Source organism: Rhynchophorus ferrugineus, unplaced genomic scaffold (assembly GCF_030347505.1).
Source record: "Rhynchophorus ferrugineus isolate W39M unplaced genomic scaffold, kcgeb_rfMv2 rfM1, whole genome shotgun sequence".
NCBI classification, from domain to species: Eukaryota; Metazoa; Arthropoda; class Insecta; order Coleoptera; family Curculionidae; genus Rhynchophorus; species Rhynchophorus ferrugineus.
In genome coordinates this window covers 19,851,184-19,867,791 of record NW_027472580.1, presented here as the reverse complement: position 1 = coordinate 19,867,791, position 16,608 = coordinate 19,851,184, and the positions used below count along the sequence as shown (strand labels likewise).

The window sequence follows — 16,608 nt, the reverse complement described above, 5'->3', positions numbered from 1 at the left end:
AAACGCGTACAATATTATCTGCAACACTCTTAGTGAAACAGACAATTCTTATTTATAATCCAAAGTAACAGTGAATTAACGTGACACAATGTTATGAACCAACATGTTCATCAACACTATAGTCTATTCAAAGTTTTTTTGTACATACGTCAAGATTTTTAATATATTGCCTGCCGCAATTTGTAAATTCGTTTCAGAATCAGACAATATTTTCCTTCTCATTTTATTCTAGTTAGAAAGGGGACACAATGCTGTCAGATTAGTTCGAACACGTGAACGAATGAGCCTTTTAAAGTCGTCCGTTTGTCAGACCTATGCAAAATTCTTTAATGCAATAGTGTTAAGAGGTTTTAACTTTAACCTATAAACTATTGTGGCTGTACAATTAACTGTAGTTTTTAGATGTACTTTAATATTGAAATAAATTATATTTAATAACATTTTTGTTCAATTATTTTATTTAGATTAGAATTTTGTTGTTTATCAAATCCCAACTGAACTAAAAGTCAGATTTGATGCGGCAACATTGCGAAGGTTTGACGTCAGCAATTTATGTGACGTATGTACAAAATAACTTTGAATAGACTATATGTTTAGTTCATTGCAGTCTGCTAGTAAAAGATTGGACTTGTCTAGAAACAAATACATACGAATTGGTGTTTTGTCCGCGCTCACGTGTGTATTGGAGTATTAATTAATTAATTGGTTGACACAATTTCTCCTTTTTACATGTATATACAATACAACAACAATAAAAACAATTAAGTAAAATAGTTTATTTGTAGTTCTATGATCTGTTGTGTTATATTAAGGACATTTTTTAATTTTAATTTATCAGTTGTATTTATTTATACATGTTGCAATATTTATACATTGTCCTGAAAATATTTGGATAATACGGCTATGAGTGACCTGTTGGGTTTTTGTAGTTAACTATATTTGTGCCGGTTTCTTTTTAATTAAAGAGATGTGTTTTTACAGGGGTTGACATTGACCCAGGATCCGGCCACTAGCGACGACAGCGGTCGGGCCTCGGAAAGGTTGACTGGATCTTCCGTGGTATCCGTTGCTCCACGCGAAAGAGATGCTGATAGCTCGAGAGACCGTTTAAGTGACGTAAGTATACCTTCAACTGTTTTCCTTGATTTCCTTAAATGTTGGATTCCATACTACCTGTTTCCTATATATACTCATAGTACATTTAACCATTTGAAGTATTAGTCCATTTAATAAAGATTGAGCTTCCTTTCCAACTAGTTCTTCAAATGTTTGACTGAATATGGTATCTACAAGAGCTGCTATTTATATTTTGAGCCTTTGCATTACTAAGTATTGTCATGCTCCATCTGACGGTTCCGATTGAAAGTTAAAACCATAATCTTCTTCAGGACGTGTTGTCATTTGAGCATAGCTTGTGTTGTTTACATTGATTTGAACATTTTGTCTCAGTGAAGAAATTAAGTTAACTGGTGAACATTTTCGTGCGGTGATTTTTTACGGCTTTTGACGATGAAGTTCCGTCCTTGATCAGTGTGAAACGTCGGTATAGTTTAATTTAATCGTGATCGCAGTTCATTCAGAGATGAAGGCCGTCGAAAATCAGTTGTCGTGTCAGAAAATATTGATGCTGTGCGGTAAATGGTATTGCAAGGTCGTCATTTGACTCGGCCTGAGATTAGATCGAGAAAATTAGATCAAGTGCGCCCATAAGTACATTAATCATCCTGGAGAATATTTCGAAAAACAATAAAACTATTTTTGTCAATAAATTACTCTCTTTTCATTGTTTGGTTAAAAATAAATTAGAAATGTAACTCGTATTGCTTTCCAAGTCTATCTACCGCTAAAAATGTTATTGTTTTGCGAATTCTTAGTTGTTAAGATTTTTTCATATTTCTAATATATGTCTATTTTATAAATATATGTCCCTTTGTTCTTGCATTTATTCAGTTCATAGTACATTTTTAAAACATTTTTGTTAATGTAGTCATATAATAATTATATACAATGTTGCTTATGGTTTATTGAAAAACGAAAACTAGTTCTTCAAAAATTTGACTGCCCTGGCGTTAGAAAGGTGCCGGTTGTGGAATTTTTTTTCTATTTATAATATTCATTTGATGTATTCATCACAATTTTTTTAAAGATATGTCTTTTCTCTGATGCGGTGGTTTTGTATTTAAATTTTAGTTCAAACTCAAGCACATCAAATATAAAATATATCCGATTTCGAACAAGAATGCTATGGTGGCGCACGGGTCGAGGGAGGGGGATAGCGGTAAATTTCGAAGTTGAAAAGTTTTCGAGTTTCCGAGCATCAGCCGGGGCTGGGCAGGACGACGACGACGACGACGGCAGGCAGCCCGGTATCAATATTTTAAAAGTTTTTGAGGATGCGCTCGCTCTCGGCTACTACGCCATGAAAAATAAATTCGGAACGTTCTCCCTAATGGCAATTTTAATTTGACTCGACGAATCGGAAGACTAGAGTTATAGAGTTAATAAATCATCCTGGGAGAGTCGGTGGGATTTTTCTCTTTTTTTTTCTTTCGGTCGTTTTGTAGGATTTTGTATTTGTAGTTCGGGTTCTTTCAGACTTAAAGAACTCATTTAATTACCAGAACTTTCGGTATTTTTTGGGCGTGTTTTGATCAGCAATATATATTAGTGAAAAGTATCAATCTAAACAACTCCTAAACAGTGATAACCTAACTAACGCGAACTCCCACTAATATTTCGTGGAAGCATTTTGTACAGAACAGTGATTGATATAAACTTCTTTATTAAAGTTGTTAAAGTTTATATGTGATCGATGGGTCCCCCCTGATTATACCCTGACATCGGGTGGTACCAATCCTCTAGCGTTGCCAATTATTGAATTCTGTGCGGAATTATGGTGACTTAAAAATTTGAAGCAGTAGCCACAATACTCTCGTCCAAGTGAAACTACTGCCGAACTCTATGGGGTAAAAGTTATTGATGCTTCTTGCAACTACATAATCATTGGTCAAGGGCTGTGTGGAATCCCCATTTCCCACTGATAATTAGGACTTTTTCAGGACCACGTGCTATATTCAGAAAAGCAGGGCATAACAGGTCAAACGAAAAGTCCCTGGCCTACCATAGTAAAACACTTTTTGTCAAAATTAGTTTTTTTTTATTTAATATAATTCCCAACTTTTTTTTGTTTGACCATTTTTGTCCTTTGCTTCAAAATACTTCTCATTCGACGAAAATTTCTTTCAAGCGAGCATTCTTTTGATAATCTGAGAATAGCAAATAGTTGGTGGGGCCCAGATCTGGAGAATTCGGTGGATGAGGAAGTAATTCGAAGCCCAATTCAATTCATGGATTTTTGCCATCGTTTTCACTGACCTGTGACACGGTGCATTGTCTTGTTGAAGCAGCAGTTTTTTTCTCTTCAAATGCGGCCGTTTTTCGGCGATTTTGCCATTAAAACGGTCCAATAACGCTATGTAATAGTCGCTGTTGATGGTTCTTCTTTTTTCAAGGTAGTTAGTGAAAATTCTTCCATACGCATCCCAAAATACAGACGCCGTAACCTTGTCATCCGACTGTTGCGTTTTCCCACAATTTGGAGCGGGTTCATCGTGTGCAGTCCACTCGGATGACTGTCGATTGGACTTCGGAGTCAAATGATGAATCCATGTTTCATTCATTGTCACATATCAACGCAAAAACTCGCGTTTATAATGCTTGGTCATCTTCAAACACTGCTTCAAATCATCAACTCGTCGTTGCTTTGGGTCAATAATAAGCTCGTGCGGCACCCACTTTGCAAAGTGCTTTCTCATACCCAAATATTCGCGAATGATCTGATGTACGCGTTCAGTTGATATCTTTAGAGTGTCTGCTATATAATTTAGTTTCAATTTACGGTCAGTCAAAATCATTTTGTTTTCGTCGGTAGCAACCTCTTTTGGGCGTTCACTGCGTTTACCGTCTTCGGTGCTCACTTCACCACGTCTAAACTTAACATGCCAATTCTTGATGATTGATTTTCCTGGGGCAATGTCAGGAAACTTGGCATCAAGTCAAGTTTTTGCTTCAACTGTATTTTTTCCCTTCGAAAAGCAATATTTTATCAACACGCGAAATTCCTTTTTATCCATTTTGTTCACAATAACAAAAGTTACTTCACTCAAAATGATATAATTCACAAACTAATGATCCGACAGCTGTCAAATTTATACACGCATCTTTTGAGTCTTTATGCGCGTTAACTAAAAACCCTGTGGATTTAATTCTTATAGCGCCATCTATGTGCCAGACCGGAGACTTTTCAATTCACATGTTAGTTCGTCTTAGGGGTATTCTGATTCGATTTAGGGTACCTGTAAGAATGGAAACTTACGTGTCCCATCTCGTGGTGCAAGAGTGTCCATCAAGTGTTATTACACCTGATTGGTGGCTCCTGTGGTCTTGGTCCATTATGCTAGCCTTGTAGGAATGTCAACTGTGTTGCGTTAATGGGCTCCTCGTGCTTTCCTTAATTAAGCTATTGATCTGATAAACACTTTGATCACGTCGAGGCCATCTATTGCAGGTGTGTTCGTTTGATGTATGTATTGAATTTGTTTGTTTTGCGAACACTCGCTACTATTTCATGGAAGAATTTGCATGGACGCAGGAAACACTTATATAAACTTATTTAGTTAAGTTGTTAAAGTTTACATATCGTCAACGGGAGGACGGACAAGATATTGGATTAAGTCAAGATTATGCGGTAGGGGTAAAGGGATCAGATCAAACAGTATAGACAAAAGAGAGAGCAGTCGTGATAGTCTTTTATACCCGAGGCCGTGTGGTACCAACTTTCTAGCGTTGCCAACCATTGAATTCTATACGGGTGTATTTATGATGACTTAAAGAATTGTAGCGGTCTCCACAAATTCGATGGTTTTGACATTTCTTTATATAAAATAAGAGCTTTTAAATTGATATTGGATAATTCAGTCTATATATATAATTCTTGCTTTTTCGATATTCATTTATTTTGTTGTTTGATTTTCTAACTGATTTCAACTATTCAAGTAGTGATTTTAACGTCAATGACAAAGGGCAGTCTGAAGGACCAAAAGGTTCGAAGATAATGTATTGCAAGACTTATTAGAAGTAAACTCAGTTCATACTCTTAAAGAGAACTTTCATACTACTTAGGAATGAATGAATCATACATGAGTTGACTGGAAAGCCATTTCGAACAGAGTAGTTTCATTACTTGCCAGACAAAAGGAGAGTTTTCTGTGGCGTATTACGACTAACGATTAAATGTGGATTTATTATGAAAGCTCGGAAGCTCAAATGTCATGGATACCAACATCAAGTATCACTCACAAAGTTATCTTCTCACACGACAACGCTGGGCTATATGCGAAGGTCGCTATTTATATTTCGGGAATTGGCAACACTGTTATCACGTAATATTTTACATGAACACTTAGCTGTGCGAAAGTTATGTTCGCGTAGGATCCCACACAATTTGACAATCGCTCAAAAAAGGCTCGTGCCGATTGGTGCAAAGAAATGCTTAAGAAATTCAATCGCGGTGCTTCGAAAGACGTTTATAAAATCGTGACAGGTGACGAGTCATGAATATATTCATATGAGCCCGAAAGTAAGCAGCAGTCGACTGTATGGGCGTTCCAAGATGAACCAAATCCAATAAAAGTTGTTCGCACACGAAGCACTTCAAAGAAAATGGTGGCCTTTGGGAAAACTGGTCATATTGCAATAGTGCCTCTCAAATTTACTATCTTCTAGTAGAACAGTAAATTCGAATTGGTACACAACCATTTGTTTGCCAGAAGTCTTCGGCGAAATAAGGAAAACAAACAAGAGACGCCGTATTGTTCTTCATTATGACAATGCGAGCTCTCACACATCGGCTCAAACAAGAGACTATTTGAGCACTCGAATTGATGAGTCATCCGCCATACAGCCTTGATTTTGCACCCAATGACTTGTTTTTGTTCCCGTCCGTGAAGAATAAACTGCGTGGTCAACGATTTTCATCGGCCGACGAAGCTATTGAACCGTTCAAAAATCATGTTTTGACGATACCTCATAAATGCTTTGAAAATTGGTTTAAGCGTATGCAGAAGTGTATCGATCATCGTAGCGAGTACTGACCCTCGTATTACAAAATTTGTGAAGGATACACTATTGTAGCTCTGAGAATTGGAAAGTTTTGCGGTACCCAGCTTAATCTGCTCACTAGAATATTAGATTACCATTTATTCAGATCGATGGCAGTATGACTTGACTTAAATATAAACTATTAAGTGTATGTCATATATTTTGATGGCGTAAATTGGCTGTTCTATTTGAAGGACTATATTATGAGAGTCATGATGTTCGTAAAATATTTTTGCTGAATTATTAAAGCCTTTAAAAAAATTTTTTCTTAAAACATTTCCTGCATTTTTATAAAAGTTTAGCATCGTATTTTACAAACAGATTCTTTCTTAATTTTTCGGTATTATACCTAAACAAAGAATACGAAATGAGCGGAAATTTTCCTCTAAAACGACACAGCTCGAGTTACTCTAACAAGGGCCGCTTCGTTTTGGGGCAACCGAGCAAATAGCTGGAAAGCTGAAAAGACGCTGACTTATTTATTTATCATTTCTTTCTTTCTCTTTTCGCAGGCCAGCAGTAGATGCAGCTCAGGCAAAGGATATATCGTAAGTATTAAAACGAACAAGCGCTTTATTTATATGCATGCTCTTAGCTGTTATTTTTCGGGAACTTTTATTTAACTTGTTATGGTTTTAAGTTTTCGCTGGTTTTAACGGAAAAGTTGGATTTTCTTTGTTCGTCCGCTCAGTTTCTTTTTTTTTGTTCTTTATTCCGCGGAAATGTCTTATTTGATAATAGCTTTTGTCTCTGGATTTGGGTTTTATTTACTTTACGTTATTACGTTTTGTAAGTGATTCGTTTAATATTTTACATCGATTACTGTAACTGATGAAATGGGATGCAATTTTTTTCGTTCTCGTGTTATTTGAAATAGACACTCATTGACGTTTGATAGTTTTGGCATTGCAGTAAGGATATAAAAAGAGATATAGTGACCTTGAGGCATGTCGAATTTTACATTGTGGAATAACGGTCTACAAAATACCCAGAAATGTAATCCCAGATGTTGAACACGGGCGGGGTGCCAGCAGCGCCAATTAGAACCCGATAACGAATAGCTGGCAATCCCGAGACGTTTATCTGGGATGTTATTGAAGGGTATTTCCATTGATTCAGTGCTCAACCATCGTTTGGTTTAGACGTGCCACCATCGACTGCCCAAACCTCGTCTCCAGGTAACACCGCTGCCATCCGTTTTATCATTTATATTTTTCACATATTTTGATATAGCCAATAAATAACGGTCACATAATGTAAACACCACTGTTTCATTTCGTTTTATCTCCATTCACCGAGCCACATCATATTACCCTAAACTGGTGTCCCCGACGTGATCTTTCGCAAAATTGGGTTTGGACTCGTGAATGGAGGGTACGTGCAACATGATGTATTTTACATGGCCGTTATTTTTTGTTTCAAAATTTCAATATTTTTAATTCGATTCGTTTTCGATTTTACCTTCAATATTCCTTTTCATTTTATTCCTATTCCTTTTCAAATTCCTTCTATATTACATTCATTCAAACATTTGTTGCTCATTAAATTTTATTTTATTGCTGGAATAATGAAGCTTCAATTTTATTTCATTATTTCTAATTCATATTTTTTTTTAATTTTGTCAAAATTTTCTTTCACAATCTTTTGAACTCATAGATATTTTTACATCACTGCTTAATCATCAGCGTCTCGGCTAAACATTTCTTTCGGCTCTATGTTTAAATCATAATGTCTTCCTTCGCTCGCCGTCGCAGTCATAATGGCAGACATTTTGATTTGAAAGGCTTTAGGCAGCTTCTGTCGGATACCGTCGTTATTTGTTTTTTCTTAATTACCGTAACGTATGTGACTACGGATTAGTCACAGAGCAGCTTCAGAAGCTAGGTACCGACTGCAGTTACCGTTGACTCGTCATGTCTTCGCCGAGGTACCAGAATTGCCAACGTCTCGTCTTCGAAGAAAATAAGCTACCATATCGTCGAACAGTCGATCCTCCCACAGCGTCGATTACGGGAGCCCTGTCCAAAAAATAGCTTGTTCTCAACGTCGTCGATGGACCACATTCAAGTGCCAAAGCGACGATGAAGCGACGGTATCTGTAGGACCGGAAGATATCAATAGCCGTACCAGATCGCAACCGTACCAACCTCAACCGTTTCGATATATCATATTTTTCAAAGCCCTTTTCATGCAGCACATTTTGTTTGGTATATCATTTTTTCTTGCATTTGATTTTTTTTCATACATTTTTGTATTTTTGTTGCTTAAAATAATTGTATGTAAAATTCTGGCAGGGGAGTATTGTAGCAACCTTGAGGCATGTCGAATTTTACATCGTGGAATAACGGTCTACAAAATACCCAGAAATATAATCCCAGATGTTGAACACGGGCGGGGTACCAGCAGCGCCAACTAGAACCCGATAACGAATAACTGGCAACCCCGAGACGTTTATCTGGGATGTTATTGAAGGGTATTTCCATTGATTCAGTGCTCAACCATCGTTTGGTTTAGACGTGCCACCATTGACTGCCCAAGCCTCGTCTCCAGGTAACACCGCTGCCATCCGTTTTATCATTTGTATTTTTCACATATTTTTATATAGCCAACAAATAACGGTCACATAATGTAAACATCACTGTTTCATTTCGTTTTACCTCCATTCACCGAACCACATCATATTACTCTAAAGAGGTTATTATGTATATTGTTTGGCATTGAATAATTATGGATTTTTAATGAAGAAATTATTTTTCATTTTTGAATGCTCCGAAGTAAAACACGATGGGCATCAAATCCTGTGAATACGGTGGATTATTCAATAATTCTAGCTTTAATTCTATCTTTTTAGCCATCGAAACTTGATTAGTCTTTTTGAAATGAGGGCGTTTTTATATTGATTTTCCTTTTCAGGAAGAAGAGCACATAATACATTCTAGTAATTTCTTATTCAAGTAATTGATGGAAATTACTCCGCGTGCATCCTAACTGTAACCTTCATCTGTCATACATAATATAATTTAATATATACATAATATTTATTTATTGTTGAATTGAGTGTTGATCCATCATATAATTTGAAAGCAGCTGCAAACAGCGAAATATGTTCTGGCCGGGGAAGATTTTTCTCAAACCAAGACTGAAATTGGAATATGGCAGTGTTTGGCAGCAATATGCCAGATGGTCATCAGCATTGAAAAATGTATATCATATAATCTAATAAAAAGAAGTATCGAAAAATATTTTATGGGCCATGAATTCTTGTTTCTATAAAAATGAAGTAATTTTACATCGAACAGTGTATTAAGTCATAAGGAAAACGAAACTAATTCTGAGTCCAAAAACTGGCCTTTAACAAAATAATATATATTATCTCTTTTAAAAGAAAATGTTTTGCAGTTAAATTTATGTTACTTGATCGAAATTTAAATAATGTTACAAATAAATAGTAAAAAATCGTTAATGATTACCGCAGGTTTTGTAGATTATTTTTATTGATAAGAAATAAAACTGTTTCCATCAGCGCCACTTTGTCGACACAATTGAAAGTCGAAGAATTTTCCGAAACTTTACCGCTTTGGCTCTGGATAATCTGTCTATTCCTCAACGATCCCTCAGGAAACCTTTTTTACACATTCCCACATCCAATTTTTTCCATTCAAGTAGGAAAAAAAGGCGATTTTGCTCGGCCACATTGTACCGCTCGCTTTCTCTTTTGTCCTCTCCCATTCGGTTTTTTTTGTGGACATAAGAAATACCCCATAAAATAGAAACACCCCGGTTCACCCCTCGGGCTAAGTAAAAACGTAATAATTAGCGTGATTTAATCCCCGAGATTCGTTGAAAATTCAATAAAATACACCCTTAAATCTCATCCATTAACAATCGGAGCTAATTCATCCCAAAATAAAGCGATTTATCTGTCTGTGCTGGGTCATCATCTTCATCATCCCCCTAACCCGTTGTTTCCCCACACCAAGGGCGATTTTTTGCCCATCGGCAAAAATGAACATCGTCGAGCCATTCCTTGATTATTTTCCGTTTTTCTTGTCTCGGGAAGAAGCGAGTTCCACGGAAAAACCACCCGGCAAAAACTCGGAAAGACCCGAAAAGGGAAAAATATTGTTCTTAATGTTGCCGGTGATATATTCCTCGTGTTCCGTTTCGCTTTTGCATTCGAAATTTGCCCGGTTTTTTTCTCGGCGACCGACGTTGCTCCCGCTAAATTGACGATGTATCTTTATTTATAAGATCTCTCTTATGGATACGAATGGAAAAAGCGAGAAAAAAAAACGACCAAAGGAAGAAGAAGTAAATGGTGCGATGCGCCTGAACTGAATTTGTTTCCTTTTTTCCTGTACTCGGGATAATATCGTCTTTTTGGTCTAAAAAACCGAAATCGGGGGACTATTAAAGTGAAAGAAGTTCTCCTTTTCTGTATTTTCGTTTGTGTTTTTTGAATAGAAATTTTTTTATTAGGCATTAGTGTTATATGTTTCAATGATTTGATTGATTGTGCTGTGGTTAGTAAATTTATCGTTCCTCACAACCTCAATATTTGTTTCGATAATTCATATACTAAAGTGATGACAGGTTTGACATGTCGATTTGATGACATATTGGAAATTATTGAATATTGAATATAAAGGAGCATATTTAATAATTGAAGTCCCAGAGGAGGTTCCACTAACTAAGTTTGATTTTTTTGCATAAACATCCGAATATTCGCAATATACACATGCTCAGACAACAAACTGAGTGTAATCCCAATACAGCCTTTGTCAAAGAAATCTTGTTCTTGCCTATTTCAATGAAATTGGGTTAGGAAAAACTAATCCACGAGTTCCTTCTCCAGAGCATTCCCAGGACATCTTTTGGAGTCTGTATTAGATATTGTAATGTCGAATGTGCCAAGGAAATATAACGAGGGTAGATACGCTTTTTTCCCTCCATACACTTCGTTAACTTCTTATCAACAAATTTCTCACGCTTTTGATTTGTGAAGGCTGTTCTTTGATCTGGATTCTGGAATTTCTTCAGCATATATTCAGCAATCGTACATAAATAGAAATAATCTCCAAGTTTTTGTTTGTCTTATATTTGGTGTTTCTCAATACTTTTTTTTCATTGTTCTTCATATAATACAGTTAAATTGATATACATTCAGTATGTTATTCTTTATTTTTAATTTCCTATGCTATCGTTACGTAACCAATGAAGAGCTGCACAAGTTATCCAAGATTTCCACTTAATGTATGAATTAAGGTTACTAAATCCGTTACTAATAATAAAGTTGTAAGCACTACAGCTACTGGACAATACGTAGGAACTCAGAAGATTGAAGCGAACCAAACCACATGCACTTGAACTTGGAAGTGTAAAATGTTACTCTTAACTTAGGTTAACTAGTTTAATTTTATTTTAATATGCAAAATACATACTGATATATTTATCCAGTACTTCATTGATGCAAGCACAACACATCAGTAGTAATAACATAAGATTGTACTAAGCATATTTAATGCAAAATATACTTAATTTTAAAAAAACTTTTTATTTTGATCATACTCCTTTTATGAGTTTGAAAATTAGAATATATATTCTCTTACTAGATTGAAATCTTACAGCCAATGTTGGTATACTCTATAAATATCAATAATTCAGTAAGTTTTATCTCATTTCATTCTAACATCTATACATCTTTTAGGGTAAATGATGTGGCTCGGTGAATGGAGGTAAAATGAAATGAAACAGTGGTGTTTACATATGTGATCATTATTTATTGGCTATATAAAAAAAATGTGAAAAATACAATTAGATAAAACGGATGGTAGCGGTGTTACCTGGAGACGAGACTTGGGCAGTCGATGGTGGCACGTCTAAACCAAACGATGGTTGAGCACTGAATGAATCGAAATACCATTTAATAACATCGCAGATCAACGTCTCGGGGTTGCCAGCTATTCGTTATCGGGTTCCAGTTGGCGCTGCTGGCTCCCCGCCCGTGTTCAACATCTGGGATTAGATTTCTGGGTATTTTGTAGACAGTTATTCCACGATGTAAAATTTGACATGCCTCAAGGTCGCTACAATCTTATCGATTAATACTTATGTTATTCGTTATTTGACTATTCATTCAGGTGATGTTATGATGTTAATTAATTTTTAATTAATGAACTCCCAAATGTTCAAACAAAATAATTTAAATACAGTTGTAATAAATATAGAATAAACTATTTATATTATTAGTTTTATTATATGATAGTATAATGTAATATGATAAAATTATCTGTTATATTGTATTCTATGATTGTTCAAAATTATCCAAGAAAACTACAGTAGTAAAAACAGGGTTTATATAAATAATAACATCAAACCAGTTCATTTATTTTAATCCGATTTAATCCCATTACTTGTTAATATATTTTAAATATTAAAAGTAACATTGTACGAAACGAGGAAAAGATCAAGACGTGCAAATTTATTCAGCCAGGCTCTGTTTATATTTCGCTTATATATTATTTCATGGTTTTCCTACGACTTGCTAAACATGTGAAAATACCTTAAGCTTTATTTGAAAAGTTCTGAAAGATTTATCGCTTTCAACTGTTTCTAAATGGTGTTTTACTTTTGTTTGCTATTGTTATTATTAGTTTTGTATTTTACAGTTATTTTGAACACATATTATTTTATTTAAGATGTTTGAAATATTACAGGCACATAATTTAATTAAATTTACATTGTTTTATATATTAAAAATACATTGAAGATTAAACTTCGTGTCAGTGGAAAGTCTGAAATATTTTATATGTAAATGAACAGTGTAAGAACCATTATTCTATAGTGTTAAAGAGATGAAAGTAAAAAATAGCCACCTATTTATTATCATTTAATATAACAAGATGCGTGGCTAATACTTGATGGTCAAAACTTGTCGAGAACTAAACATACGAGGGATATATCGAAACATCCAGACGAGCATATTTAAAGTAAAGACAGTCTGGATCTGTTTCTAGTATTCGAATGAAATAATTCTCAAGTAATTAGTTCCACTTAACCAGGATTTGTGTTTTGTATTCATGATTTTTGTCTGTGATCTACAATATATACTTGATTTAACATCATGCAGTTTCTGTCTGTCCCAGTGCATTAAATTGCTTAAATTAAATTAATTTAATTAAATAATTAAATTAAATTAAATTAAATTTAATTAAATGCCCAGTACATTAAAGCTTGTACTCAAGACTGAGGTAGATACCTTGTTTTATGTTTTACGACGAAATGTTGTATAACTTCTTCGTTGGTTACTTAGTGATAAGCAATGTTAATTAATCAAAGGACTTCGTTGTGGCAACTTTGAATTACTAGTCTTTTTGATGTCTTAGTCTTCAGTGAAAAATTGACATGAACAAACTTCGATTAAGCTCTTTGTCCATTTCTGAATATTGTTGACTGACTGCCGCTTCTACTTTTTCTATTGCTCTAGGCAAAATGTTCCAAGTACTGTTTCTTTTGCTACTGAAATAGCTGCACTGTAGAGCACGTACAAGGATGGTCTCAGGACATTACCCTGCGGAATATCAGCCGAAATGGACTTAAATGTCGAAAATATGCGATGCCTTTCATGCGAAACTCTAAATTTTGATTCGAAAATATTCGACTCCATTTCCAATGATACAATTTCCATTTCCAACTATTCCGACTTAACAGGTCATTTGAAAAGTCCGCGGCTTACCATAATAATACACATTTTTTGGCAAAATTAGTTTTTTTTTTATTCAACATAATTCCCTTCAAGGGTAATACACTGATTATAGCGACCCCACAACTTTTCGATACCATTTTTGTAGTACGATTTGTCCTTTGCTTCAAAATAGGCCTTAGTTTCGTCGATCACCACATTCGTCGGAAATTTGAGATCTGAGAAGAGGAAATAGTCGCTGGGGGCCAGATCTGGGGAATTCGATGGATGAGGAAGCAATTCGAATCCCAATTCATGCAGCAGTTGCATATCATAGAAGAAGTCAGTCGAATTATTTTGGAAAAGCGTAACGATGTAAAACTTATTAGAAGGTTAGAAGAAATTTCGCATTTGAGCATGTGCAAGTAGCTATAAAAGTGGCTGGAAGTGGCACCGACTATTAGGACACTACTTGGAATTTTTAAAGCAAATTAAAAAATATGATCCTACTTTCCAATAATAGATGAAACTATATATCAAAAATTTTTTACTCATATATCGATATACCTTAACGAGAGGCACCTCGTTATGGTCCTTAGCATTAGTCCTTGACATTATCCTATTAGTAATTAGTTAGTCCTCTGGAGTGACTGGGATCACTTTCCTTGTCACATTTTATATTCTGGCCTAATGAACTATCACCTACATATATTTACGCACCATTTCACCAGCAACTTCTTGAAGTGTGTTATTTTGTTTAAAATTTAAAATTTCTGTATCCCTTTTTATTTAAAACAACATTTCTTACCCCCGTTACATCGAGGAAACATTCTCCCTAAAGAAAAACATCTTTAAAACATCCACCGCCTAGTCACCTCGCGCACCCCCTGTTCCGTCCCCCTGAATTACGGTTAATACGGTTTAATGTAAAGTCGCGGAAAGGCCGGAAAATTAAATTCGGAAAAAAGCGAACCTGTTCCCGCTAAATCAACGCGATAAATTTCGTTTATCTCCGCTCTTTCTCCCTTATACAGTTTTTTTTTGTTTCTAGCGGCTGGCGAAATTATTAAAAGCTTTTTCGGTAGTGAACAATAAACTCCCGGTTTTTTTCCATCGCGGTAACGATGGGGGATGAAACGCTGAAAGCCTGGCAACAAAATTGTTTTGATATTTTGTTTTCGTCGGGTTTTTTTTCGCTCTCCCGCTGTTTTTCGAGGAGATAGTGTGTGTGTGGCGTGGTGGTGCACGTGAGAAAAAAATCGACCGACAACAAAAGGAAACAGGTTTTTTTTCGGCGTCGCGGAATTTATCAACGAAAAGTCTCTTGTACCTGTTGACTTTTATGTTTATAAACTATATTCTCGAACGAATACGGATAACGGTCGAGATAAATTGAAATCAGATGATTTGAATTAGTTTTATTAATTTTTTATAGATAAAGGTCTCATGCTTTTGATTTATGAAGGTTGTTCTGGATTAATTTCTTGTGTTTATACCACAGGTGCAGAGGGATTTTGAAAAAAACAATTAATTTTTCATGTTGGATAATGTTAGATAGAACATTATGTATAAAATAATGTTGTATTTCGGGTTACAATCACGTTAGACAACAAGCAGAGTAACACAAATCCAAAATCAAAAATTGTACTGTTTAGTTAGTAGATATTCCCAACTTTACATAAGATCAAAGAAATTGGTCTATTAATTAATTATATAACCTTCGATTAATTTCTCAATTCCTTAGAAGTCCTTCGATTAATTACTAATACTATAGATACAACGAGAAACTACACGATGATTTCGAAATCAAATGAATCTACGAAATTTTTTCGCCTTAAAATGTAAAAAAATAAGGTTACTAAATTACAGCAACGTTAAAGCTGGAGAAGTTGCAGGAAATCAGAGATTGATGTTCACTTCAATCCACATGAATTTAACTGTAGCTTAAAGAGTCTAATTTTATTTTATTTTCGTGAATACATTGTACTAAACATATCTAATGTAAGATATCTAGTGTAAAAAAGTCCGATTCAAAATTCAAAAAATCAACTTAAACTTTTAGTTTATTAATATATTATTGCTAGTCGTCGACTAAATTACAGTTTGTCTCTACAGTGACTTAAAACCAGACACTCATCTAGGAAGACTCATTGTCCCTTACTTTGTCTCCAATAAAATAAGGGTTAGTAGTACTTTCCAGTGTTTTACCATTTAGGACACTTTACTACACAACCACACAAGATCGCACGGTTTGGCTCTCGTGAGTCTGCGTCCTAATTCAGTGTTGTCTAAGAGTTACAGCACTTGGGTAGCTGTGGCAGTTGAAATCTGAAGGTCATGGTGTAAGTAATTGAATTTTATTGATGTTACTTCTTGCAGAACATCTGCATAATTGAATTTCGGAGGACCATATGGATTTTAGTAACCGCTTGTACAGCAGCAACTTATTAGGCACAGGTAATTTAGACTTTCTTTCAAATAACCAATACATTTCTTGGCATTTTTTTCTTTCCTTTCCGATATTTTGATATTTGATTTTTTTTAATACGTTCCTTCCACCGAAGTTGTGTTAGTTTTTTCTCTCTATGGGATATAGTATTATTCATATTTATTGGTATATGAATAGTTTGATTGTAGGTGAATTCATATGCACTGATTTATTCTCCTTGCCTTATATATAACTGACAAGAATATACATACATGGATAAGAAAAGAAGAGCTTTCTCTCGTAAATCTTTTTCAACAATGTGATTATATTCTATTAGTTG

General features: G+C 35.0%; 1 protein-coding gene across 28 annotated transcripts in view; it reads left to right on the top strand.

Annotated features, from left to right (window-relative positions):
• tay (tay bridge kinase) overlaps window positions 1–16,608 on the top strand; it is a 366,957-nt gene that overhangs the window by 80,545 nt on the left and 269,804 nt on the right. For all 28 annotated transcript variants that reach the window (XM_076418120.1, XM_076418113.1, XM_076418158.1 and 25 more), the window contains exons 3-4: window positions 982–1,116; window positions 6,672–6,707. In XM_076418120.1, coding sequence (XP_076274235.1) covers window positions 982–1,116; window positions 6,672–6,707 — 171 coding nt within the window. The remainder of the gene's footprint in view (window positions 1–981; window positions 1,117–6,671; window positions 6,708–16,608) is intronic.